This window comes from Oncorhynchus mykiss, chromosome 17 (assembly GCF_013265735.2).
Source record: "Oncorhynchus mykiss isolate Arlee chromosome 17, USDA_OmykA_1.1, whole genome shotgun sequence".
Classification (NCBI taxonomy): domain Eukaryota; kingdom Metazoa; phylum Chordata; class Actinopteri; order Salmoniformes; family Salmonidae; genus Oncorhynchus; species Oncorhynchus mykiss.
Window position 1 is genome coordinate 44,293,144 of NC_048581.1, and position 27,807 is coordinate 44,320,950.

General features: G+C 42.2%; 1 protein-coding gene across 2 annotated transcripts in view; it reads left to right on the forward strand.

Moving 5' to 3' along the window:
* The window catches only part of mtmr14 (myotubularin related protein 14), a 43,319-nt gene extending 20,860 nt beyond the window's left edge, over positions 1-22,459 (forward strand). Inside the window, exons 11-19 of one of the 2 annotated variants that reach the window (XM_021568544.2) lie at positions 443-528; positions 2,666-2,742; positions 4,175-4,211; positions 4,502-4,572; positions 4,975-5,033; positions 7,034-7,172; positions 10,824-11,003; positions 17,595-17,759; positions 18,962-22,459. In XM_021568544.2, the coding sequence (XP_021424219.1) occupies positions 443-528; positions 2,666-2,742; positions 4,175-4,211; positions 4,502-4,572; positions 4,975-5,033; positions 7,034-7,172; positions 10,824-11,003; positions 17,595-17,759; positions 18,962-19,142 (995 nt within the window). In that variant the 3' untranslated portion in view covers positions 19,143-22,459. The remainder of the gene's footprint in view (positions 1-442; positions 529-2,665; positions 2,743-4,174; positions 4,212-4,501; positions 4,573-4,974; positions 5,034-7,033; positions 7,173-10,823; positions 11,004-17,594; positions 17,760-18,961) is intronic. The other variant, XM_021568545.2, reaches the window with a different exon arrangement.
* Positions 22,460-27,807: the final 5,348 nt, after the last annotated feature.

The window sequence follows — 27,807 nt, forward strand, 5'->3', positions numbered from 1 at the left end:
TTTAATGGGGGAAAAAATAGACATTTCCTTGTTTTTGAAAGAAAAGCTAACTATGGAACGGTGGTGTATAAGGTTTTGTTGGGATGTATTTCTGGTGTGTATTTTCAGTCTACTGACACACGCGATGCAAACACTTGCACAATATGTAAGCAATAGCCGAGCCACCAGAATCACAGAAGGAACGTTGCCTCGCAATGAGTAGTGGCAAACCTATCTCTAAAAAGTCAGGTCAACAATACTTTCCTGTGGAGATTTTTTTCTCAAATTTCAAGCTGCTGAAAGACCAACCACACAGATAATCGGTAGAGTAAATTAAAATGTAATTTTAATCAGCATTCTGGCTTGTAAGAAACATTTACTGATTATGCACTGTTTCAGGCTGTGTATGCCAACTAATTGTGTATGACAGCCTGATTAATCAGTGATTTGATTTGCCCTGTAGATGAGAGCGGTCTCCTGGTTCACTGCATATCTGGTTGGGACCGGACGCCTCTTTTCGTGTCCCTCCTGCGGCTCTCACTGTGGGCAGTAAGTGTTCTCGCTCTCATTCCTATCACCCTGTTTCTGTCTTTCCTTTCTATCCCACTTTTATCGCTCTGCCCCCCCCCCCCCCCCCCCCCCCCCCACACACACACACTACCGCCACCCAGATATCAGTTTTGTAATTCAATTCAAAAGGCACTTTTAAATCAATTTTTCTGGAATTCCACAATGAATTCATCTGCTTTCACCCCCGATGCCCCTCCTATTTGTCTTAACACGCAAGTCAAATTAAGATTCAAGACCCACTGCATAACACTAGAAAAGCCAGTTGAAATGGAGCTAATCACTTTAATTGAAAGAGTTATTTGGTAAGGGTTTTAGAAACCTCCAGAATCTACTCTTTCTGATGTAGGAGGATTTGAAAAAGTCACTCTACCGGTTGTCTGTTTGTCCTTCAGCCACTTAAAAAAAAATACAAAATATCCACAGGAAAGTATTGTTGGCCTGACTTTTTAGAGAGCTGGTAGGTACAGTGCATTGGGAAAATATTCAGATCCGCTGACTTTTTCCTCATTTTAAGCTGCAGCCTTATTCTAAAGTAGATAGATGTTTTGAGGGGATCCATCTACACACAATACCCAATAATGACAAAGTAAAAATAGATTAAAAACCTATCAAATGTATTTAAAAAGCCCTTCTCACATCAGTTGATATGTCAAAGTGCTGTACAGAAACCCAGCCTAAAACCCCATACAGCAAGCAATGCAGGTGTAGTGGCTAGGAAAAACTCCCTAGAAAGGCCAGAATCTAAGAAGAAACCTAGAGGAACCAGGCTATGAGAGGTGGCTAGACCTCTTCTGGCTGTGCCAGGTGGAGATACATTTTTTTCCTAATTTATCAGAAAATTAAAAACATACCGTTTTAACATAAGTATTCACACCCTTTGCTATGAGCCACAAAATTTAGCTCAGGTGCATCCTGTTTCCATTGGTCATCCTTGATGTTTCTGCAACTTGATTTGGAGGCCACCTGTGGTAAATTAAATTGATTGGACATGATTTGGCAAGACACACACCTGTCTATATAAGGTCCCACAGCTGACAGAGAAAAAAAGAAGCCATGAGGTCGATGGAATTGTCCGTAGAGCTCCGAGACACGATTGTGTCGAGGCACAGATCTGGGGAAGGGTACCAAAAAATGTCTGCAGCATTGATAGACCCCAAGAACACAGTGGCCTCCATCATTCTTAAATGGAAAAAGTTTAGAACCACCAAGACTCTTCCTAGGGCTGGCCGCCCGGCCAAACTGCGCCATTGAGGGAGAAGGGCCTTGGTCAGTGAGGTGACCAAGAACCCGATGGTCACTCTGACAGAGCTCCAGAGTTCATCTGTGGGGATGGGAGAACCTTCCAGAAGGACAACCATCTCTGCAGCACTCCACCAATCAGGCCTTTATGGTAGTGTCCAGACGGAAGCCACACCTCAGTAAAAGGCACATGACAGCCCGCTTGGAGTTTGCCAGAAAGCACCTTAAGACTCCTACCATGAGAAACAAGATTCTCTGGTCTGATGAAACCAAGATTGAACTCTTTGGCCTGAATGCCAAGCGGTGAAGGATGGTAGAGGCAGCAAAATGCTGTGGGGATGATTCAGGATCGAGGTAAAGCTGAACGGAGCAAAGTACAGAGATCCTTGATGAAAACCTGCTCCAGAGCGCTCAGGACCTCAGACTGTGGCGAAGGTTCACCTTCTAACAGGACGGTCCTAAGCACATAGCCAAGACAATGCAGAAGTGGCTTTGGGACAAGTCTCAATGTTCTTGTGTGGCCCAGCTAGAGTCCAGACTTGAACATGATTTAAACATCTCTGGAGGGACCTTCAATTTCTCTGCAGCAACACTTCCCATCCAACCTAACAGAGCTTGAGAGGATCTGCAGAGAAGAATTTGAGAAACTCCCCAAATACAGGTGTGGCAAGCTTGTAGAGTCATACCCAAGAAGACTCGAGGCTGTAATCGCTATCAAAGGTGCTTCAACAAAGTACTGAGTAAACGGTCTGAATACTTTTTTTTTTTTTTTTAAACCCAGAAGTATCACATTTACATGTGTCTCCTTTCGGGGCTAATTTGCGTGTAGTTTTTTTTAATGACATGTTGAAAATCTTTTAATGTATTTTTTTAATAGGATGGTGCTGTCCATGCCAGCCTGGAGCCTACTGAAATCCTCTATCTGACAATTGCCTACGACTGGTTCCTCTTTGGGTAAGGATTCTCACAACACCCCCATTACTCCTTAGTAATACTGAGGGGTGCGTTCACAACAGCAATCGAGGACTGTCTGAGTGGGGAGGGGAAAACCGAAACGTGACCAGACCCAGATGTGTTTGAGATGCATAATTGAGGAAAGGGCTTTATAGGAAGGACGACTCTGAGGAGAGGGTAGAGCGTGCCAAGTTAAGTACCCTGTCTCAATGAATCTTTCCTTGATTTCTCGCCTTCTCTCTCCTTGACCTTCTCAACACATTGGAGAAGAAATTCAGCGAGAAGGGACTTTGGACCCTCGCCTCCATTATACGGTAGTTGAGAAGGTGAGGAGATAGTATGCAAGGAATCGGCGAAAGGCGAATTGAGATGGAGCCCTCTTTCTCTCGCTCTTCCCCGCTCTCTCGAGGCTTTCCTTCATAATTACCGCTGTGCATCTCTCCAAAGTTTAACTCATCAAATTGAGTAAAAAAAATATTAACAAAAACAATCCCTGCCCCGGAGATGGCTCTATAGAGTAATTATTCCACGACAAACTTCTGAGACTGCGGCCAGGGACGAGGGATAAACTTGGGTGTCTCACACACATACACCAAACCTCTCCCCTTTAATAATATCTGTAATAATTGGTCTTTTTTTTACCAGCTATCAGTGTTATGATGCAGCGGTATGTATGGATTTGTGTAATCTTTCATTATGGCTTAAACTCCCATTGAGAGTTTGTTTATTTGTTGTTTTCCCTTTAAATGTAAGCAATAATGGTCAATTCAGGTTCTAAGCTGGAGATAAGAGAAAATGAGTGACAACTGGTCAGTTGGTAATTGATGTACTTTTTTTTTGTTGTAAATTACTTTGCTCTTTTGGACTGTTTGATTCAACAAGTATAGAAATTGGAAAGTAAAACTTACATTGTAACCATTGTAAAGGCCCAGTGCAGTCAAAGACGTGATTGTCCTGTGTGCTATTTATATTTTATTTATTTATTTTATTTATTTATTTCCACACGATGAGGTTGGAAGACTGTAACAATTTGATAATGCCCTTTTTAGTTTAAGAGCTGTTTGAAAAGGCTGCCTGAAATTTCAGCCTGTTTTGGTTGTTTGGAGTTGTGGCCTGCTTGATGACATCATCAGGTTTAATAGACCAATAAGAAAGAATTCCCAACCTCTGCCAATAGCTAATTTTCAGTTTTCTCCTCCCCACTCAGACCACTCCCACACAGTCTTACCAAAATTCTTGCTTGAGAAATTTTAATTGAAAACTATCAATGTAAGTTACTTGATTGTTACCCAAAAATGTTTTGTTATTGAGATAAAAGGACGCATTGGACATTTAAATATGTTGGTTGGTGTTGGTAGCTAATCATCATATGTAATAGTGTTCTTTGATTTGTTTAATGGATTCGGTGATCACTCGTTTGTTGCTTCTACAGTCATATGCTGCCTGATCGTCTCACCAAAGGAGAGGAGGTCAGTTGCATTCTAACACAATATCAATGCCATGTCTCTCGCTCTCTGGTTATTACTTTCCTATTTAGTTAATATGGTTATTGCCCTCAAACAGTTATAACACTGTTGCTGTTTTTTTAGGAATTGACTGCCAATGTAGCTATAATGGCTTGTGAAGTTGAGAGTAAAATGTTATCTGATTTCTGAAACTGATATCCAATTTTCAACTTAAGTGATTGTTTGGGGTGTTTTTGAAAACTAGGGGGCAGCATTTTGTCATGCATTTAATTTCCTTTCATTCCTCCCTGCAGATTTTCTTTTTTTGCTTCAATTTTTTGAAGCACATTGTCTCAGAGAAGTTCTCTGCCAAGAAGAAACAGAGGTGAGTGAAATGTCATGAATCAACGGAGATATTTGAAATGTAAAAGCACTTCTATAAAATATTGTCCGCCCCCAAAATGGCACCCTATTCCCAATATATAGTGCACTACTTTTGACCAGAGCCCTGGTCTAAAGTAGTGGACTATATAGGGAATAGGCCTTACTATACCCTTAAGCCACTTATTTTTGTTTCAACTGTAGAGTTACAGCCACTCAGGGCAATAACACTGTTCTTTCATCGTCGAAAACCGACTGTGACGAAACAGTTTTTTTTTTTTCCCCTTTCACATTTCTATATTCTTTGATCTCTTTCTTTCTCTCTTTCCTTTTTAAGCAGTGTCAGTCTCTCTCTTGCTCTCCTTGCTCTCTTTCTGATTTCATCATCCTTTTTTCTCTTCCACAGGAGGAAAAACTCTCAATTCAAAGACACTGATTTCACAGTGGACGACCTCTGCAAGTTGAGTAAGTTGCTTCCCTGGAGATATAGTTCATTATTAAGTATATGTTACATGAGGATAGAGGTGCATTTCATACATTGAGTACAGTGGTGGTATGTTAAGACATTATTTTTTTTTTTTAAAGAACCCTTTAAGAGTTCCTGCTGTGCACTACAGTTCTGATGTAGGCATCTCATGTAAATGAATGTGATACATGATATGTTATGAAGAAACTTTTGAAAAGATGCAAATAGCGGCATATGCCCTTTTTTTATGAATTCCCACTGTGCACTACACTTCTGATGTAACGTGATGCGCTTTTATGTCTTGTTCCCTCAACATGATGCACAAAGCTATGAATGCATAAGCCTAAATGGATATTGTCTATAAACTGTATCTGGCAAAAGGCTTATTATAGGCTATTGTTTGCATAAGCTAAGGACATGCGCCGAGTACAACAGGTGTAGGTAGACCTTACTGTGAAATTCTTGCTTACAAGCCCTTAACCAACAATGCAGTTCAAGAAAGAGTTTAGAAAATATTTGCTAAATAAAACAAGTGCCTCAATAAATAACTAGGCAGGTGGTACCGAGTCATTGTACGTGGTTATAGGTTAGTCCAAGGTAATTTGTACATGGGTAAAGTGACTATGCATAGATGACAAACAGTGAGTAGCACCAGTGTAAAACAAAGGGGGGGGGGGGGGGGGGGGGGGGGTTGTCAATGTGAGTAGTCCGAGTGGCTATTTGGACCAAGACTTTGCGCTCCGGTAATGCTTGCCTTGCGGTAGCAGAGAGAACAGTCTATGACTTGGGTGACTGGAAGGCAGGAAGCTTGGCCCCAGTGACGTACTTGGCCCTAAGCACTACCCTCTGTAGCTCCTTACGGTCGGAGGCCGAGCAGGTGCCATACCAGGCGATGATGCAACCGGTCAGGATGCTCTCGATGGTGCAGCTGTAGAACTTTTTGAGGATCTGGGAACCCATGCTAAATCTTTAGTCTCCTGAGGGGGAAAAGGTGTTGTCGTGCCCTCTTCACCACTGTCTTTGTGTATTTGGACCATGATAGTTTGTTGGTGATGTGGACACCAAGGAACTTGAAACTCTCAACCCGCTCCATTACATGCCCGTTGATGTGAATGGGGTCGTGTTCGGTCCTCCTTTTTCTGTAATCCACGATCGTCTCCTTTTTCTTGGATCACATTGAGGGAGAGGTTGTTGTCCCTGCACCACACCTCCAGGTCTCTGACCACCTCTCTAAGCAAGCATAAAAGTTATTTAGCCTGTTAGGATTAGTAGGATTAGTAGAGCCGGTGTGTTGACACTTTACCTGTTCGAGCCGGTGAAGTAGAGCTGGTGTATTGACGCTTTGCCTGTTTGAGGGTTTGTCTGAGGACTTAGTGGGATTTCTTACAAGCATCCGGATTAGTGTCCCGCTCCTTGAAGCATCAGCTCTAGCCTTTAGCTCGGTGTGGCTGTTGCCTGTTATCCATGGCTTCTGGTTGGGATATGTACGTACTGTCACTGTGGGGACGACGTCAACGATGCACTTATTGATGAAGCCGGTGACTGAAGTGGTATACTCCTCAATGCCGTGGATGAATCCCGGAACATATTCCAGTCTGTGCTAGCAGAACAGTCCTGTAGTGTAGCATCTGTGTCACTGACCACTTCCCTCTGCAAAAGCAATAATGTTCCCTCATTACTGTCACAACATCTGAAGGCTTAAAACATTCAAAACTTTCAACTCAGGCAGAAAATCCAGACATGCTCTTTTATACAGCTATTTCATTTGATTCTTGTTTATTTTCCTTTTTCAAGCGGTTTGAGATGATTTTTGTAATAGAAGCGCTATAGAAGTTTAATAAAAATTTATAATTAGTATTATACATGCATATAAACCAACCGCAGGCTTCCAAAGTGTATCTTCAAGGAATCTGTGCCCTATAATTGTCCTCAAATCTCTCCTCTGTAATTGGTCCAAGGCCCTGTCCGCTAACCAATGTCTCCCGTGTGATTGGTGCAGAGTCCAGGGAGGCCAGGGGCAGCGTGACCAGTTTGAGCAGTGACTTCTCTCTGATCACGGAGGACGCGGGCGGAGCCTCCAGCCTCACCAATGAGGCCGTGGACCTGTTCTCCGGCCAGCCTCTGGGAGCCTCCAGCTGGTGAGTCCTCACCGTTTCTCTGGAAGTCAGTGTAACCCCAGCCAAAACGTTTCCTTTCACTTTTGAATATACCCCCATATATATCAGGGATGTCACATGGATGAGTATTCCTTTAAAGGGTGATGGCACTTCCTGATTTGGCCTCATTTTAAATTTTTTCATTAAGATATGCTAGCAGCCATGACTGAATTCAAACGTGAGTTGGTTTCAGTGTGGTTTGATGCGTCTCTTGTGTGTGTGTTCGCAGGTGGGAAGAGTTAGCCAAATCATTTAGCTAATAGCTTCAGCGAGCTGGTGTGCGACCAGGGCAAAATTGGTTTGACTTTGGACAGCCTATCTCTGGGGCTAGTTAGGGACCGTCAATAAATGACACAATGTAAATTCGACATTATTTTTCACATTGCAAACCTTTTTTAGTTTTCACATTAACTGCTTTCAATATTTGGATAAGACATTTCTACAATGTGTAGTTTTGAGGTTTGTAGCACTTAACACTCCCTTTTGAAAATGGCAGCTAACATGCTATACATGACGTCAGAGCTCTCAGGGTCTCTACTTCACAGCTCTGTATGGGCTTTGACTGACAGCTATTCGTACCCCGTGCGTGACAAGTTGCCCCCATTCCTCCCACTAATTGGGCATTTTTGGTGAGGGAGTGAGGGAAATGCTGTAAAAGGACTCTATGTACAGTACCAGTCAAGTTTGGACACCTACTCATTCAAGGGTTTTTCTTAATTATTACTATTTTCTACATTGTAGAATAATAGTGAAGACATCAAAACTGTGAAATAACACATGAAATCATGTAACCAAAAATGGGTTTTCTTCAAATTAGCCACCCTTTGCCTTGATGACAAATTTGCGCTCTCTTGACATTCTCTCAACCAGCTTCACCTGGAATACTTTTCCAACAGTCTTGAAGGAGTTCTGACATGCTAAGCACTTGTTGGCTGCTTTTCCTTCACTCTGTGGTCCAACTCATCCCAAATAATCTGTTGGGTTAAGGTTGGGTGATTGTGGAAGCCAGGTCATCTGATGCAGCATTCATCACTGTCCTTCATGGTCAAATATATAGCCTGGAGGTGTATTTGGTGATTGTCCTGTTGACAAAACAAATGATATTCCCACTAAGCGCAAACCAGATGATGGCGTATTGCTGCAGAATGCTGTGGTAGACATTCTGCTTAAGTGTGCCTTGAATTCTAAATAAATCACTGACAGTGTCATCAGCAAAGCACCATCACACCTCCTCCATGCTTCACAGTGGGAACCACACATGCAGAGATGTTCCGTTCACCTACTCAGCGTCACAAAGACACACGGTTGGAACCAAAAATCTAATTTGGACTCATCAGACCAAAGGACAGATTTCCACCAATATAATGTCCATTGCTCATGTTTCTTGGACCAAGCAAGTATTTTCTTCTTATTGGTGTCCTTTAGTAGTGGTTTATTTGCAGCAATTTGACCATGAAGGCCTAATTCATGCGGTCTCCTCTGAACAGTTGATGTTGAGTTGTCTGTTACTTGAACTCTGAAGCATTTATTTGGGCTGCAATTTCTGAGGCTGGTAACACTAACTTATTCTCCGCAGTAGAGGTAACTCTGGGGCTTCCTTTCCTGTTTCGATCCTCATGTGAGCCAGTTTCATCATAACGCTTGATGGTTTTTGTGACTGCACTTGAAGAAATGTTCAATGTTCTTGACATTTTCCGATTAAGACTTGAAGGTCAGTCAAAGTAATGATGAACTGTCGTTTCTCTTTGCTTATTTGAGCTGTTCCTGCCATAATATGGACTTGGTATTTTACCAAATAGGGCTGTCTAATGTATACCACCCCTACCTTGTCACAACACAACTGATTGGCTCTAACGCATTAAGAAGGAAATAAATTCCACAAATGTACTTTTAACAAGGCACACCTGTTTAATTGAAATGCATTCCAGGTGACTACCTCACGAAGCTGGTTGAGAGAATGCCACGAGTGTGCAAAGTTGTCATGAAGGCAAAGGGTGGCCACTTTGAAGAATCTCATATAAAATGACACTTTTTTTTTTTTTGGTTACTACATGAATCCATATGAGTTATTTCATAGTTTTTATGTCTTCACTATTATTCTAGAATGTAGAAAAAAATAAAGAAAAACCCCGGAATGAGTAGGTGTCAACTTTTGACTGGTACTGTATTTTGAAAGATGAGACATTGAGGATTATAATAAATACTGCTTTGATGTCATATAAGCAAGCTAAACACCTGTATGTCCAAATTGTGCACTTCACATTTCTGTATCTTAAAACTAATGTAATATACAGTGTCAACGTTCATGATGACTTTGATGTACTGTTACAATATGACATGTAACTGCGTTGTCCTGAACAGAATGAGCCTGTTTGTTCATATTGTCATTTTTTATTTTTTTCTTCTTTTGCCACAACTACGCATCTGAATGCACTCATGACTCCATTTCTTGTACACTAAAATTACTTTCTGCTTCTCTGAATTTTATTGTGAAAACCTAACACTAAGTTCGTATTTTATAATTTAGCTAATTTCACTAGTTGGCAATGGAACAAGCTTTCAAATCATGCCCACCTGACCCATATTGCGATTTTTATAATGGACTGTTTCTGGATTGCGTAAACAAGAATAGTAATTGTGTAAAGGCAGAGATGCAGGACAGTTCCAAGCCAGTTCTAGTTCTTTAACGGAACAGCCAGGAGAGCTCAAAAAAGCACCTTAGAGTTGAAAACTAAAAGTGCATTGAAATAGCTTAGGAACTTGTGCACGCTTTGGAGAGGTGTGTGGCCATTGGGAGACACCAGTTAGACACCTCTCACTCTAACCCTTGTGATTTCTTTGTCTTGTGTTTTACCTACCCCACATTTTTCCAATAATATTCTTATGTTACAGAATGTATCCAGAGTATTGTCAGATTTCTTTATCAACAAAAGTGGCAAAGTACAGTAAATGCACATAAAATCAGCAGTAATGTTTGGATTAAGTATTGTCAGATGAACTGTTGTGTCCTCCACCATTTGGTCTAATCATTTTCAAATCATGTCTAAACTGTTCCCTTTCAATTGCTACCATGGTTGTGCATATGCTTTTCATAGTTCTAAGAAATGTTTCAATTTAGCCCTATCCATCTCTAGGCCAATTCCCACGAGTGTAAGGGGTTTAGTCATTGAAATTTGAAGCTATTGGAAATGTAACATATTGTCCCATGTACGTTTGTATAGTTTACCCATAGTCTCTAACTAGCCCCATAGGGTTGCGTGCAGCTGCACTCTGAATTGATTACTTTTGTGCTGCCAGTTGTGGATTGAAACAAACCAAACCTTTAATTTACCTTGTGATGCAGTCACAAACACAAGTCTCGCAAAACTCAGTTTTGGATGAGACCGACTTTATGACAAATTATCCTATTTACACTTTTCTAGTCAATTTGATAGTAGAATACGTGTTTCTGACTCATATCGATGCCACAGCCTCTTTTCTAAATTAAAGTTGGTTTTTAGGGAGAGTTGCTCTTTAACCCAATAAAGTCCAGTATGCCTCGTTTCTGGCTCCATGCTCTTACCAACTGAGCCACAAAGGACAGAACTGCCTTAAAATAAGGGTTGTCAAATTTCTCCTTTGTGGCCTCCCCAGGAGGAAGGGACACACCTCGTCCCCCCAGACGGTGCTGTGGAACCGTCCCGACCCCATGCATGAGCGTCTGGCCCATCCCCTCGGCCAAGAGGCCAAGTCTTCCAGCTCCTCCTCCTCCAACCAATCGGAGCAGGGCTTCACACGCGCCGGCAGCAGTCCTATGTCTGTGCCTGGGAGAAGGTAAGCTTCCACTTTAGAAGTCAGTCGCCGATTTTGTTTGAAAGATTTATATTCTGTATTTTCTGTTTATTCAGATGGGCACAGTATGAAATTAATGTGGAAAGGGAGATGCAGAATAGCGGTGGGGCCGGGATTCTGCGTACATGTTCTGCAGGTGAAGTTATTTTCTAGACCAACCTCAAGCACAGCCGGTTGCAGTTTATGGGCTCCGACCACAACGATGAGGGATGCCACGGTTTTTGTCTGCCCCTCTTTCTGTCTTTGTAAATGGATTGACTCCATACTGCATCTGTTTTCTCTCCGTGTTGCATGTTTGCCATTCTGCAATGAAAGGTGACTAACTGAATAACATCTAAGTGTGTGACTGTCTGCGGTGACACACGTACCCTTTACAGACATACTTTATGGTAATTTATTTTTCAAAAGAATAGAAGGTGGCATTGTGTTGGATAACAAAACTGCACCTTTTTATAGTGGCCTTTTATTGACCCCAGCACAATGTGCTTCAATCGGCTTCTTTTTTATGCCACACCTGTCAGGTGGATGGATTATCTTGGCGAATAAGAAATGCTCAGTAACAGGGTTGTAAACAAATTTGTGCACAAAATGTAAAAGCATTTCTGTGAAGCTTTGTGATTGACAAGGACAAGTTTGACGTCGGACAACAATAGAATGTTCATGATATAATGTGTGCCAATGCCGCCTCAGCACTACGGCTACAAGCTGTAGGCAGACCTTTACAGCAATCATGACTAGGTCAGTTGAAGGAAATAAAGGTTTAGTCTTTGATTCCGACAACACCTTTCAGATACAAAGAAAAGGCAAAAAAAGTTGGTAGCATGCTGAAGTTGGCGGTTTATTTTGGTTTGTTAGAGAACACAAGTACAAATACACGCATCCCCTGGTGAGACATTGTGGTGAGGCTGTGTTTTCAGTAGAATGTGTGAGACGGTGGGTCTCACAGTACAGCTTGATTATACCCTTCTCAGTATACGTGTATGTGTGTCTAGGGCTGTGGCGGTCATGATATTTTGTCAGCCGGTGATTGTCGAGCAAAAAACTGCCGGTCGAGGGCGTCCCGGGTGGCGCAGTGGTCTAGGGCATTGCATCGCAGTGCTAGCTGTGCCACCAGAGACTCTGGGTTCACGCCCACGCTCTGTCGCAGCCGGCCGCAACCGGGAGGTCCGTGGGGCGACGCATAATTGGCCTAGCGTCGTCCAGGTTAGGGAGGGTTTGGCCGGTAGGGATATCCTTGTCTCATCGCGCACTAGCGACTCCTGTGGCGGGCTGGGCGCAGTGAACGCTAACCAGTTCGCCAGGTGCATGGTGTTTCCTCCGACACATTGGTGCAGCTGGCTTCCGGGTTGGATGCGCACTGTGTTAAGAAGCAGTGCGGCTTGGTTGGGTTGTGTTTCGGAGGACACATGGCTTTTGACCTTCGTCTCTCCCGAGCCTGTACGGGAGTTGTAGCGAAGAGACAAGATAGTAACTACTAACAATTGGATACCACAAAAAGGGGGTAGAATTAAAAAAAAATAAAAAAAACACTGATGGTCTCACTGTAATTTACTGTTAATTAATATAAACACATTTAGCATCTCCTGGCTTCCACGCATAGCCTACAAGCTACTGATTCAGAACTTTGGAACATCTACATTTTAAAAAGTCGAATAAATCCATGTAATATAGCCTACACCATCACAATAAATCCCGCTACCAAAACCTGCGGCCTCTCCTTCACTGCAGCCAATGTGAGTAAAACATTTAAATGTGTTAAAGGCCATCCCCAGCCACATCCTCAGAGCATGCGCAGACCAGCTGGCTGATGTGTTTACGGACATATTCAATCAATCCTTATCCCAGTCTGCTGTTCCCACATGCTTCAAGAGGGCCACCATTGTTCCTGTTCCCAAGAAAGCTTAGGTAACTGAGCCAAATGACTAGCACTCACTTCCGTCATCATGAAGTGCTTTGAGAGACTAGTCAAGGATCATATCACCTCCAACCTTTCCTGACACCCTAGACCCACTCCAATTTGCTTACCGCCCCAATAGGTCCACAGACAACGCAATAACACTGCACACTGCCTAACCCATCTGGACAAGAGGAATACCTATGTAAGAATGCTGTTCAACAGCTCATCATTTAACTCCATACTACCCTCCAAACTCGTCATTAAGCTCGAGACCCTGGGTCTCGACCCCGCCCTGTGCAACTGGGTCCTGGACTTCCTGACGGGAAGCCCCCAGGTGGTGAGGGTAGGTAACATCTCCACCCCGCTGATCCTCAAATCAAATGTATTTATATAGCCCTTCGTACATCAGCTGATATCTCAAAGTGCTGTACAGAAACCCAGCCTAAAACCCCAAACAGCAAGCAATGCAGGTGTAGAAGCACGGTGGCTAGGAAAAACTCCCTAGAAAGGCCAAAACCTAGGAAGAAACCTAGAGGAACCAGGCTATGTGGGGTGGCCAGTCCTCTTCTGGCTGTGCCGGGTGGAGATTATAACAGAACATGGCCAAGATGTTCAAATGTTCATAAATGACCAGCATGGTAAAATAATAATAAGGCAGAACAGTTGAAACTGGAGCAGCAGCACGGCCAGGTGGACTGGGGACAGCAAGGAGTCATCATGTCAGGTAGTCCTGGGGCATGGTCCTAGGGCTCAGGTCCTCGAAGAGAGAGAGAATTAGAGAACGCACACTTAGATTCACACAGGACACCGAATAGGACAGGAGAAGTACTCCAGATATAACAAACTGACCCTAGCCCCCCGACACATAAACTACTGGAGGCTGAGACAGGAGGGGTCAGGAGACACTGTGGCCCCATCCGAGGACACCCCCGGACAGGGCCAAACAGGAAGGATATAACCCCACCCACTTTGCCAAAGCACAGCCCCCACACCACTAGAGGTGGTGGCTGATATCTCAAAGTGCTGTACAGAAACCCAGCCTAAAACCCCAAACAGCAAGCAATGCAGGTGTAGAAGCATGGTGGCTAGGAAAAACACTGGGGCCTCACAAGGGTGCATTCTCAGCCCTCTCCTGTACTCCCTGTTCACCATGACTGCGTGGCCATGCACGCCTCCAACTCAATCATCAAGTTTGCAGACGACACTACAGTGATAGGCTTGATTACCAACAACGACGAGACGGCCTACAGGGAGGAGGTGAGGGCCCTCGGAGTGTGGTGTCAAGAAAACAACCTCACACTCAACGTCAAGAAAACAAAGGAGATGATCGTAGACTTCAGGAAACAGCAGAGGGAGCAGCCCCCTATCCACATCGACGGGACGGTAGTGGAGAGGGTGTATTTTTTTATTTTTTTTATTTTACATTTTTTAAGTTCCTCTGTGTACACATCACGGACAAACTGAAATGGTCTACCCACACAGACAGCGTGGTGAATAACAACCTCAGGAGGCTGAAGAAATTCAGCTTGTCACTGAAAACACTCAAACCTTTACAGATGCACAATCGAGAGCATCCTGTCGGGCTGTATCACCTCCTGGTACGACAACTGCTCTGCCCACAACCGTAAGGCTCTCCAGAGGGTAGTGAGGTCTGCACAGCGCATCACCCGGGGCAAACTACCTGCCCTCCATGACACCTACACCAGCCGATGTCACAGGAAGGCCAAGAAGATCAAGGACAACAACCACCTGAGCCACTGCCTGTTCACCCCGCTATCATCCAGAAGGCGAGGTCAGTACAGGTGCATCAAAGCGGGGACAGAGAGACTGAGAAACAGCTTCAATCTCAAGGCCATCAGACTGTTAAACAGCAATCACTCGTGGCTGCTGCCAAAACACCAACTCAACTAGCCACTTTAATGGAAAAGTCGCACTTTAAACAATGCCACTTTATATAATGTTTACATACCCTACATTACTCTTCTCATATGTATATAATGTACTCTATACCATCTACTGCATCTTGCCTATGCCATTTGGCCATCACTCATCCATATAGTTGAATATACATATTCTTATTAATTCCTTTACGTGTGTGTGTATATAAGGTAGTTGTTGTGGAATTGTTAGATTACTTGTTAGATATTACTGCATGGTCAGAACTAGAAGACACAAGCATTTCACTGCACTCTTTAACAACATCTGCTAACCATGTGTATGCGACAAATAAAATGTGTTTTTAGACAGAAAATGTAGTCTCTCAGAAGAACACTGAGATGTACTTATGTTAAGCCCTGATATGACTGTGATATGACTGTGGGCTACACTAATTAATTTAGCGGACAAGAATTGCTTCGAATTCCGTGGCATTATTTGTATTTTATACTATGAAGAATACAATTGAACATTGCTTAATAAAATATAAAAGTATATTTTCTCCAAACGATTTCAAAGAAAATGCGCACACGCGGCTATTCTGTGTTGAGCAGTTAACAAAGAAACAGGTCCTCCTTTTTGCTTAATTTATTTATGCAACTGTAGTTGTGAATCAAACATTGGATTATATGTTTTGATGTTTTATACATTCTAATGCTACATGATAGGACTCTAATGATGATTTGAAAAAAGTTTCAAGCTGCACACACTTCATCAGTCTCTCATTCACAATTTGGCAAGCACTTGATAATATTCTCACCAGACCTCGAACTTCCCAGGGGCATCCCTCTTGTGTGGCCGTAATGCTCCCTAAAAATCTGCATGCCTTTTGCTGAATAAAATAGGCTAATTATAATTCCCTTCTGCCAGCTGCTGTGCTCTGAAGCACCTCTCACTCACATGGCTCGCTCAGATGTAGCTAATACCCGTCACGTGATTGGTTCCTTCTCTCAGGTGTTTCAGCTAAGAAGTAGGCTACAAGGGAATGAGGATGGACACATCGGGTACGCAAGCATTCCTCTTATCGAATTCCTTGCCGCATATTGAAGATGTTAGATCTGTCCACATTTAGCTTTCTTATTGTCAGCCAACAACGAATAGCAAAAGCACTAGCCTATGTCAGTCTACTATCCCCCATAGTACAAAAGTTGACTTATTCTATTGGTCAATTTGTCCTTCTGTGCAAGAAATAAATATTCCAAACATATTCTGGGACAGTTGTGGGATGCGATAGATCCCAAATGAATACAACACGGCAGATTTTTTTCCCCTGCATTATAATCGCAGCAATGCACGCATGGCAGTATGCTATAAGTGCGACGGTTCCAAAATGCAACGAATTAGCGGGAAAACACTTATCGAAAATGACGGCAAATACTATTATGCATCTAGTACTTTATTATAAAGGTGCATTTTTATGGTGAAAAGGATCTTCCCCAAACTTGAAACTCACGTGCTGCGTATGTATGCTAGTTAGGCACTACACCCAATTTTAATAAGTTATTTGACCACTAGTTGTGATACAAACCTTATCAAAATATAGGCATGTGGGCTAGGATACATGAGGTGTGCGACTATGATTTGAAAAAAAAGAAGGTATGCCCTGTTTCTTGTCTTCCTGCACAAGCTGGACATCATTCACAAGTGAGGGGCTAATATTGTCACCAAATCAACTATTCTTAGTGTTGTCTTTACATATACTAAATAATATGTGTGAAATTAATTTTGATTACCCTTATCATGCACCTGTCTCGAAGGGGCATGGGGGGAAAAATACATGTACTCTACGCACTTAATATTCAAATGGAGGACGCTTTTCCCATGGTTCATTTTCATGCCAGGTAGGCTATACTCCTGTTGTAAAGTGAAGCAATGTGCTTAATATTAGGAAAGTTGCTAAATAAATATAGGTGGCCTATCCCATAAAGCTGATGGGATCCTCTTTTTAATAGAGGCCATCAACTCTGTTTTCTCACCTAATGGCATAGCCTATGGAAATGTTGGCTTATAGGCTCGCATGAAGTGTTTATTTAGATTTTCGATTACATTTGCATTGATGTCCGAGTGATTTTTAGAGGGACAATAGTGCTGAGTACTATGCAGGAAGCAAGTTTGGAAGGCTACTAATGACCAGCAGCAGCATCAGAGCTTGAAGAAGGCTAATTACCGTGACTAAACGGTCACATGGATTTTGACTGCCGTCATGACTCATGACTGCCGGTGTGGCGGTAATACAGTCACTGTAACAGTCCTGTGTGTGTCTCACTGGTTTATTAGTACAGCTCCTTGTTCGTTTGGTCAATTTGCATGACAATGGAAGGTGCGTTGGTGTTTTGGTAGTTGGTTCAAACTCCATTCATTGTCATTCCACTGACATTGGGGTATGCCGTATGTGTAATATCCATATGACGTTTCTGTGCTTGTTGACTTGCCTTGTTAATTCCCCCTGAGGGTATTATTCTAGTTCTGGATTAAATTGACGTGAGTGTTGTACCTTGACCGTTGACTTTTGCCACTGAGGTCGCGACACCGTGCCGTGAAGCCCCCCCCTCCCACTGACCTCAAAGCTCACGGCTGGATTCTCGCTCGTCTCACTTCTCCCAATTGAATTTCCTTATTTTTTTCCCCCCTCTCCTTTGGCTCTTTCACTTTCCTCTCTCTGTATTCGCTGCATTCCCTGCTCTCTCCATTCTCTTTTTCCACTCTTTCTCTCTCTGCATCTCCCTCTCTACTCTGGCCAGGCTGGCGGCGGAGTACGCCCAATCCGGCTCTTCCCTCTCCATGGACTACGGCAGCTGGCAGCTCGTGTCGGGCTGCGGCTCCATCCACGACCATGGACAGGTCGCCGCCGCCAACGACTCGCCCCTCCCCTTTAGCTTCCAGGACGAGGGGCCCAGCGGACGCATGTGAGTCTATGGGCTGCGTCACAAAATAGCACACAATCACCTATGTAGTGCACTACTTTTGACCGGGGTTCGGTAGGCTGTGGGCTATGTAGGGAATAGGGTGCCATTTGGGACGCACACACGGATCGCATTCCGATTCTTGACCTTTCTCCCGGAAGTGTGCACTCGTTCACCCCCACCCCCCCCGTGCATTGGATTGGTGCAAGCATGGCTGGAGGGAGTTATCGCCATATTGCCCACACCAGTGTGTGTTCCTTTTAAATTCACGAGGGGGAATGTACGAGTACCCTTCGGCGTAGTGGTCGAGAATCGGACCCCTGCTACGCACACCTCTAACCCTCAGGAATATCTTTCTCTCTCTTTACCTCCTTCTCCGCCTTTCTCCCTTATTTATTCACCTCCTTTCTCTCCCCCATTCCTTTGTGGAAGAGGAGGCGGTGGCAGGGCTCAGTGGGTGGGGGCTGACGCCTCCTGTTGGGCTGGTCCACCATTGTGTGCGTGTGTGTCACACCTGCAGGGTTGGATAGAGTTGGTGTGTGTTTGAGTGACAAAACAGAGAGAGAGTCTGTTCTGGAGGATGTGTGCGTGGGTACCTGGTATGTGCAAGTGTAGACACACAGACACAACAGTGTTTGGCAGGCTGTTTATGCAGTCTTCGTATATACACACCGATGGCCTGAGCTGTTGCTCTCTCTCTGTGTCTGTGCGCGTGTGTGTACTGTATCTTGGGAGACAATGGTACGGAATATTTGCTTCATCATTCTCTGTCCCCTGCGAACTGGAGGTTTAAGTACAACTGAAAGAGGGGAACGAGAGACTGAGTTCCTTCATCATTCATTTTTTTTCTTCTCCAGACTGCCTCTCTTCCCAGTGGGGGGACACCTTTCCATTTCCATTTTGATCTGGCTGCCAAATTGAGTGTGTCCCGAGAACAAGGCGGCATGGGCAAATTACATCTATCTTTCTTGATTTGAAGGGAAGGGAGAGGGGGAACAAAGGAGGAGGAATAGAGGAGGAAGTGTGCAGTCTGGGATTGCTCAGATTTAGAAGTACACTGTCCTTTCATAACTAATTGGTGGAGCCTCTTCTCTCGCCAGTTACCTGTCCTTTTTAATTTATTTTCATCTGGTCTTCCCTCTCCCGTCTCCTCTAACTTGTTTTTTTCCCCCTATCTCTCTTTCACTCCTCCCTCTCTCTCCCAGGTGCCCGTCCCCCTCGGAGCGTCAGGTTCGTCTGGAGGCGGTGAGGGAGGTGTTCCTTGCAGCCTACAGCTCCACCGTGGGGCTCAAGTCCAGCGCGCCCAGCCCCTCCGGCGCCATCACAGGCCTTCTGGAGCAGTTTGCCCGCGGCGTTGGCCTCCGGGGCACCAACAGCATCATCTGATCTAGGATTAGGTCACCCACTGCAAATGTGAAATCTGGGCCCGTAGTTATCGTATTCATAAAGCGTCTGAGTAGGAGTTCTGATCTAGGATCAGTTTTTCCTCTTCGATCAAAATGAATACAATCATATCGGCAGGCATGACCTGATTCTAGATCTAACCTCCTAGGCTCTTTGTGAATATGTTCCCCTCCCCCTCCTTCACCTCCCTTCCGCTTAACCCCGTCCTGTAACACCTTGTGGTTGAATTGCGATCCACGATCAGCGTTCATTTTGTCGGGGAAATCCACATCCTGTTTCGTATGGTCTTTAATCAAATAAAAAGTGCAAATTTCACTACTCTATCCAGGTGCTGAAGCGTCTTTAAAAAAGCATTTTTATAGATATCTATCAAACCCAGATAAAATAAAAAAAAATCTTTCCATTTTTTTATTTTTTTTTATTCATGCCTTCCAACTTATTCTCTGGACTTTTTCCTTTTTTTGTTTGTTGCACATTTTTTGTCAATTCAGGGAGTGGTTCGGGGGGATAACAATGCCAGCCACAGTATCAAAAAGGGACAGCTGGCCATTGTATAAAAAAAAATGTGCAGCATGGTTTAGAACAACTTGTCATTTATCTTTGGTTGGTGCTAAGAATGTGGTCAGAGTACAAAGAACTTTTTACATGGACACCTTTTTTATGTGGAGTTCTTCCTTTTCTGTTTTTTAAAATAATTATTTGGGATTCAACGTGCTGATCGTCCTAAATGGAGGAGACCACCCTTCTCTTTTCTTCAGTGACAAAACTCATGAAAGCTGCTATTCAGTGCTGAATCAAGCGGAAGCATAAACCATATCATTGTAGTGGATACTGTGGTTTACATACAAACAGCACTAGTCAAGTGTGTCAGGGCAACAGAACAACAGATGTTTCTTTTTATAACCTAATTCGGCGTAGAAAAGTCTGTCAAGCTGGATGTAGCTTTATTTTGTAGAATGTAATATGTTGAATCCTAAAACACCATCAGTGCAAACCTTTAGCTGATTTTTACAATTGGTTAATTATCTTGAATAATCAAACTTGTGGTCAGATAAGTCACTTATGTGCAGACTTAAAAGCAAAGATCAGTTTAGCATTGTCGCCATACAAAACATTTTTATACGGTTTTCCTATGTTTTAAATTGATTTAAACCGCACATACACACCATTTAGACCGGTCCCAGATCTGTTTGTGCTCTCTTACGGTAACCAATATGGGATCAAGCTACACCATCATTACTGGTGCTTAAGACCGCAAGCCAGGAGAAGTCAGTCCCATTGCTGGGCTGTGTTAGGTCTTTTAAGGTGCTTGTATTTGAGCCCACTTCTGACAGCTATTCATACGGTCAGTCACTTCATCTCAACTTTTGTCTCTCAGTTTTGTGACATGACGGCTCCAAGCCACACCGCTTTCGGTCTTTGTTATTGCTGTACGTAAGTTTATGGCCTCGTTCCAGGCTGACTACTTTGCAGTAGCCAGATCTCCCAACACATGGATAGGTGTTAAACATATTGACTTACTGCATGATCATCTCTAGCAATATGAAAGACATGGCACAGAACCATTGGTTGATGTGAGCAGTGCGACTGCAATATAAGCAGCCTGGAACACATCTCTTTCTGTGACTTAAGCGCTCTATTGCTGCATGAACAAGTGAACTTGGGGCCTACTTTGGATTAGTTAACTGCCACTGAACAATTGGCCTTTCAGATCACGTGGACAAGTCTTTGGCCGCATTCCAGACCAACTACATCGCGGTTACCTGCCAGATCTCACAACGCCTGGATAGGTTTTTAACATACAGCTAACCGCATTATTTGATATAGCAATCTGATGGCCGTCTGCTAAGTTGGTTGATGCATGCAGCACGACTGCAATGTAGTCGGGCCTGGAACGCGACCACGGGGGAGGTAGCGATTATGCAGGAAAATGGCAGTGTTGTGGCGCCATTGCGTTGAAAGATTCATTTGAGGCAGCACTTACTGTGATTTGTTTAGCTTGTTTGCAACGCCAAATGGTTTTGACGGCTGCTGTACTGTACCTCAGGACCTTTTTTTGTGCCTTTTCAGCGGTAGCAGTGGAAGAGATTCACCCTTTTTTAATTTTTTTTTTTTTAACCTTTTTTCCAAAGTAATTTCTGTTTCTTATACATTTAAAGAGCTTGTTTTTTTAAATGCTTTGGGAGAATCCACAACTAAGAGCTAGCTACTACACTTTAACACATAGCATTGGTCAGTTGAAAGGCAAGCTAATGGCTTAATCCTTCAATCACTTGAATGCAAAATGATTTATATTTTTTCAGTCTTTGACCATAGACAAACATTGAACAATGGCAATTGATCATAATGTACAATATTGTTTCTGCAAAGTCTGTGATCTTTCTGTCAATCAGTTGGGTTTAAGGGGAGATGGGGTGAAGGTTCAGGAATATCGGTGTGAGAAGTTACCTTTTTTTTATAGAGTACTCTCGCTTGTCAATCAGTGTGCAGACTGATGTAGTATTGGGACATCTGGTTTTAACTCATTTGTACATTCTCTGTCTCACTGGATCTTCCAACAGTCTACTTTGTTGGAAGCTTACTTGGCGACTTTCTTTCACTTGTCCAATCCTTTGAAATCAAAGAAAGGAAACTACTTTGGGCCCTCCTCACCTTTCCTGAACATAACCCATCTGGAAGTATTTCAGAGACTATTTAGCAAAAACATTTGAACTACATCGCATCCTGTTATCAAACTTCGATGTGATTTACCACACCAGAGAAATGATTGAAAACCGGCATGTCCATGGTAGGATACATTGGTGACACTTGGGTCTATTCCTAGGTCCCTGTTTGTAGGCAAAAGGCCCAGAGCCCCTAGACAATTTGCAGTTGACACATTCCTTTCAGTTCACACTTTTCACTGGGTACATTATTTACCTTTAGGATTACGCAAGCACCTCACGTGATTGTTCAACTCATCCATGTTTTTGCATGTAATTTCCCCCAACTAATTGAAACTAGTGGAATACACAGTACATGGATACATTTTTCCTAAATTAACCTTCATTTTTAGTATGATTATTTTCTTTTGATTTTACAGAAATGCTGCATAGCACTCATCTTCCTTTATTGACGTGTCAATCTCTTTACACAGACATCTTCGAGTTGAGTCATTTTTAAGTCATTTTATCTTGTTTTTTGTTTTAAATTGCTCTTAATTCTCGCCAGAGAGAGAATCGGCTACATTGAGAAAGGTGAATTGATATGCAGGTGGTTATTATGAATAAAGAAAAACAAATAAAATGTATGTACAATCATTTCTACCCTGAATCATTGGTCTTATATTTTAGGCTTTATACGTGTTGACTTCCTTCATTAATCTGATGACTTATTTTTTTTTACCTGATTAAATTAATCAGGTAACAATTAACTCATTAGGATTTGGGGCACCACAGAAGAAATAGCTTGGAGTTACCATTTCCAGAATTAAACTCTTAAGGTACATGTTTACAGTGCCTTGCAAAAGTATTCATCCCCATTGTCATTTGTCCTATTTTGTTACATTACAACCTGTAATTTTTAAATGGATTTGGATTTCATGTAATGGACATAAACAAAATAGTCAATTGGGGAAGTGAAACTTAAAATAACTTTCTAAAATTTACAAAATGGAAAAGTGGTGCGTGCTTTTGTATTCTTTCCCTTTGAAGCCCCTAAAAAAGATTTGGTGCAACCAATTACCTTCAGAACTCTCACAATTACTTAGATTGCACACAGGTGGACTTAAGTGCCACATGAGAGAGATCATAGATCATATATATATATATATATATATAAGTTCTGTTCTGAAAGGCCTGCAGCACCATTAAGCAAGGGGCACCATGAAGACCAAGGAGCTCTCCAAACAGGTCAGGGACAAAATTGTGGAGAAGTACAGATCAGGGTTGGGTTATAAAAAATATTGAAAACTTTGTACATCCCACAGAGCACCATTAAAAACATTATTAAAAAATGTAAAGAATATGGCACTACAATAAACCTGCCAAGAGAGGGCCGCCCATCAAAACCAGGCAAGGAGGGCATTAAGCAGAGAGGCAACAAAGAGCCCAAAGATAACCCTGAAGGAGCTGCAAAGCTCCACAGCGGCGATTGGAGTATCTGTCCATAGGACCACTTTAAGCCACACTCCACAGAGCTGGGCTTTACAGAAGAGTGGCCAGAAAAAAAGACATTGCTTAAAAAAAAAAAAAATAAGCAAACACATTTGGTGTTTGCCAAAATGCATGTGGGAGCCTCCCCAAACATATGGAAGAATGTACTTTGGCTTTTTGGCCATCAAGAAAAATGCTGTGTCTGGCGCAAACCCAACACCTCTCATCACCCTGAGAACATGAAGCATGGTGGTGGCAGCATCATGCTGTGGGGATGTTTTTCATCGGCAGGGACTGGGAAACTGGTCAGAATTGATGGCGCTAAATACAGGGAAATTCTTGAGGGGAAACCTGTTTCAGTCTTCCAGAGATTTGAGACTGGGATAGAGGTTTACTTTCCAGCAGGACAATGACCCTAAGCATACTGCTAAAGTAACACTGGAGTGGTTTAAAGGAAAACATTTAAATGTCTTGGAATGGCCTAGTCAAAGCCCAGACCTCAATCTAATTGAGAATCTGTGGTAGGACTTAAATATTGCTATACACCAGCGGAACCCATCCAACTTGAAGGAGCTGGAGCATTTTTGCCTTGGAGAAAAGGCAAAAATCCCAGTGGCTTGATTTGCCAAGCTTATAGAGACATACTCCAAGAGACTTGCAGCTGTAATTGCTGGAAAAGGTGGCTCTTCAAATTATTGACTTGGGGGGGGGGGGGGGGGGGGGGGGGGGGGGGGGGGGGGGGTGAATAGTTAAGCACACTCAAGCTTTCAGTTTTTGTGTCTTATTTCTTGTTTATTTCACAATAAAAAATATTTTGCATCGTCAAAGTAGTAGGCAAAGTGGTAGGCATAAAATGATACAAACCCCCCAAAAATCCATTTTAATTCCAGGTTGTAAGGCAACAAAATATGAAAAATGCCAAGGGGGGAATACTTTCGCAAGCCACTGTATCTATTTTATCGAAGGACAGTCATCTTATTAATCATTACCTCTTATCATATGCATCATTCTGAACATCGTATACTTCTTGCATCTGCAAAAACCCCAGCCTTGATCATTATTCAGTACTACACAAATTGGGTTAATTATTTATTTACGAGCTAACAAAAAAATAACAGAATACACACACTTAATACAAGAGACAAAAGGTCCCTGGTGGACTCACACAATATGACATTTTACCCAACGACATGGAGAGAGAAAAAGGCACACTTATCGTCGAGACATTTCAGAATTATTCTCAGTAACGTTAATCATATACATTACCAGTCAAAAGTTTCAGAACATCTACTCATTCAAGGGTTTTATTTATTTTGTACTATTTTCTACATGTAGAATATTACCGAAGACATCAAAACTATGAAATAACACATATGTAGTAACCAAAAAGGTGTTAAACAAATCTAAATGTATTTTATATTTGAGATTCTTCAAATAGCCACCCTTTGCCTTGATCACAGCATATTTCATCAAGGATCTCTCTGAACTTTGCTCTGTTCATTTTTGCCTCAATCCTGACTAGTCTCCCAGTCCCTGCCGCTGAAAAACATCCCCACAGGATGAATCTGCCACCACCATGCTTCACCATAGGGATGGGTGCCAGGTTTTCTCCAGGCGTGACACTGGGCATTCAGTCCAAAGAGTTCAATTTGGTTTATCATCGTCTGAGAGTCTTAAGGTGCCTTTTGGCAAACTCCAAGTGGGCTGTTATGTTCTTTTTTACTGAGGAGTGGCTTCCGTCTGGCCACTCTACCATAAAGGCCTGCTTGGTGGAGTGCTGCATATATGTTTGTCCTTCTGGAAGGTTCTCCCATCTCCACAGAGGAACTCTGGAGCTCTGTCAGAGTGACTATCTTGCTCTTGGTCAACTCCCTGACCAAGGTGCTTCGCCCCCGATTGCTCAGTTTGGCTGGGTGGCCAGCTCTTGGAAGAGTCTTGGTGGTTCCAAACATCTTCCATTTAAGAATTGGGGACCTTCAATGCTGCAGAAATGTTGTGGTACCCTTCGCTAGATCTGTGCCTCGACACAATCCTGTCTCAGAGCTCTAATTCCTTCGACCTCATGGCTTGGTTTTTTCTCTGACATGCACTGTCAACTGTGGGACCTCAAATAGACAAGTCTGTGGCTTTTGAAATCATATCCAATCAATTGAATTTCCCACAGATGGACTCCAATCAATTTGTAGAAACATCTCAAGGATGATAAATGGAGACAGGATGCACCTGAGCTAAATTTCGAGTCTCATAGCAAAGGGTCTAATAATTATGTACTTTTGAATACATTTGCAAACATTTCTAAAAACCTGTATTCACTTTGTCATTATGAAGTAATGTGTGTAGATTGCTGTGGATTTTTTTATTATTCATCCATTTTAGAATAAAGCTGTAACGTAACAAAATTTGGCAAAGTCAAGGGGTCTGAATACTTTTTGAAGGCACTGTATGTGTGCGTGTATATGAATGGGAATGTGAGGGAGGGTGAATATGAATATTTGCAGGAGGGCGGGAGAGAATGGGTATGTTAATGCATAGGGTATAGGTTGTATGTGAATGGATGAGTATATTGACGTATGGATGGCTCAATATTCTATAATGTCCGTAAATTGTGGGTGGAGCTAGAAAGTTGGCTGTCCGAAGTATTACAATGTAAACTTAATTTTAATCCGTCTGCATATTTCAAGAAATGGCATATGGGGGTGTAGTGATATACCCAATTGGCTGAACGATTCTCTTCTCATCACACATCTTGAAAAAATGTATACCATAAAACGTGGAAATCAATCAATCCGCCATCATTAACACAAATTGATACAATTTCAGGCCAAGTGGCAAACAATAATGCAGGCACTCGAGATGGGGGTGTGAGCTTGTGGGTCTGGGCAGATGAGATGTATTCATTGTTTGTGTGCATCTGTAAATTGTTGTTCGTTTGTATAAGATTGTATATGGTGTGAAAAAAAGGATTGGTGTAAGGGTGTATGAGAGGGAGGGTGGGAAAGATGGCAGGTTAGGACAAGCTTGGTTTGGGTGGGCAGGGATGTTCGCCGCCCTCATGACATGTCTGCAAACATTTTTTATCTGGTTCTTCAATGATAGATCGGAACAGACAAGGTTATTGTTGTTTCTTTACAAGGCCAACAAAATCCAACTTATTACATGGAATGTGCACGGGTTCCATGATGGGGGAAAAAAGCATAAGGTACTTGAACATTTAAAGAGATTGTCAGCGGATATAGTTTTCCTGCAAGAGTTACACTTAAAATAATGTTAAATGTTATATTTAAAGAGGAGCTGGGTTGGAGAGGCCTATACTGCCACCTACTGTAGTAACAGCAGAGGTTTGCATCCTGATAAATAAGAAGACACTCTTCTCCCATATATCCCAGCACACTGACCAAGAAGGTTGTTTTCTAATGTTGAATTATATATTACATGGAGAAAAATACACATTGATTTCATTGTATATCCCCTCAGTGGCAAATCTGGTGTTTTTACATAGAATTCAAGCTATAATCGAAGATGATTTTGAAAGAGAAGGATACAAATGTTTTAATTAGAAACAACAACGCTATTAATAACAATTTAAAAAACTTAGATTAAAATCTATTTAAATCAGAATTAAACATTTGGACTGATCCTACAGCTTTCTTAAACTTAATAACCCTTAAGCAAATATAAGCAGACAAAAAATGATCACAAAAAAAATGTAGCACCCAAAAATAAATATTTGACACTGTTAAAGCATTTGCGTGGAGAAAGGTACCAGGTATGGATGGCTTTCCCAAAATAATTTTATTGACATTCTGAGACAAGAAGCACTCCTATTTACTCAAATAACAACAAACATGTCAATCAATTCAGTGCTTCAGAGGTCCATGTATCAAACAGTTACTTCAGTTTTAAAACCAGGAAAATATGGAGAGTCCCCTGCAGAATACCCCTGCATAAATGTAATAAATTGTGATAATAAAATAACAAAACTCATAAGCAACAGAATGGCAAAAGTCTTACCAGACTTGATACATATTAATCAAACAGGGTTTATTAAAAATAGACACAAACAAATACAAGAACATGTTTCAGTATAATACAATATGCTAAAAAACAAGATGTAGATTTATCAATAATGGCTGTTGATGCTGAAAGAGCAAGCTTTTGACCATCTTGAATGGCCTTTTCTATTCAAAACTTTGTAAGCCTTCAACTTTCCAGCTAAAATTTTGCATTTCATAAAAATATAGAAATATCCTAATGAAAAAATATACACAAATAATAGATTATCTGATGAAATTGCTTTGGAAAGGGGCACAAGACAGGGATGTCCTCTCTCTCCCCTCCTGTTTGCATTGGCATTTGAACCCCTTGCAGAAATAATTTGACAGGATCCAAACTTAACAGGTATGGGTGTTGATGAACATGAATATCTACAGATATACCTGACTAATATTGAAAACTCAATGCCCCCTTTTTAAAAATATTTTCTGAATATTCTAAAACCTAAGGATATAAAAGTA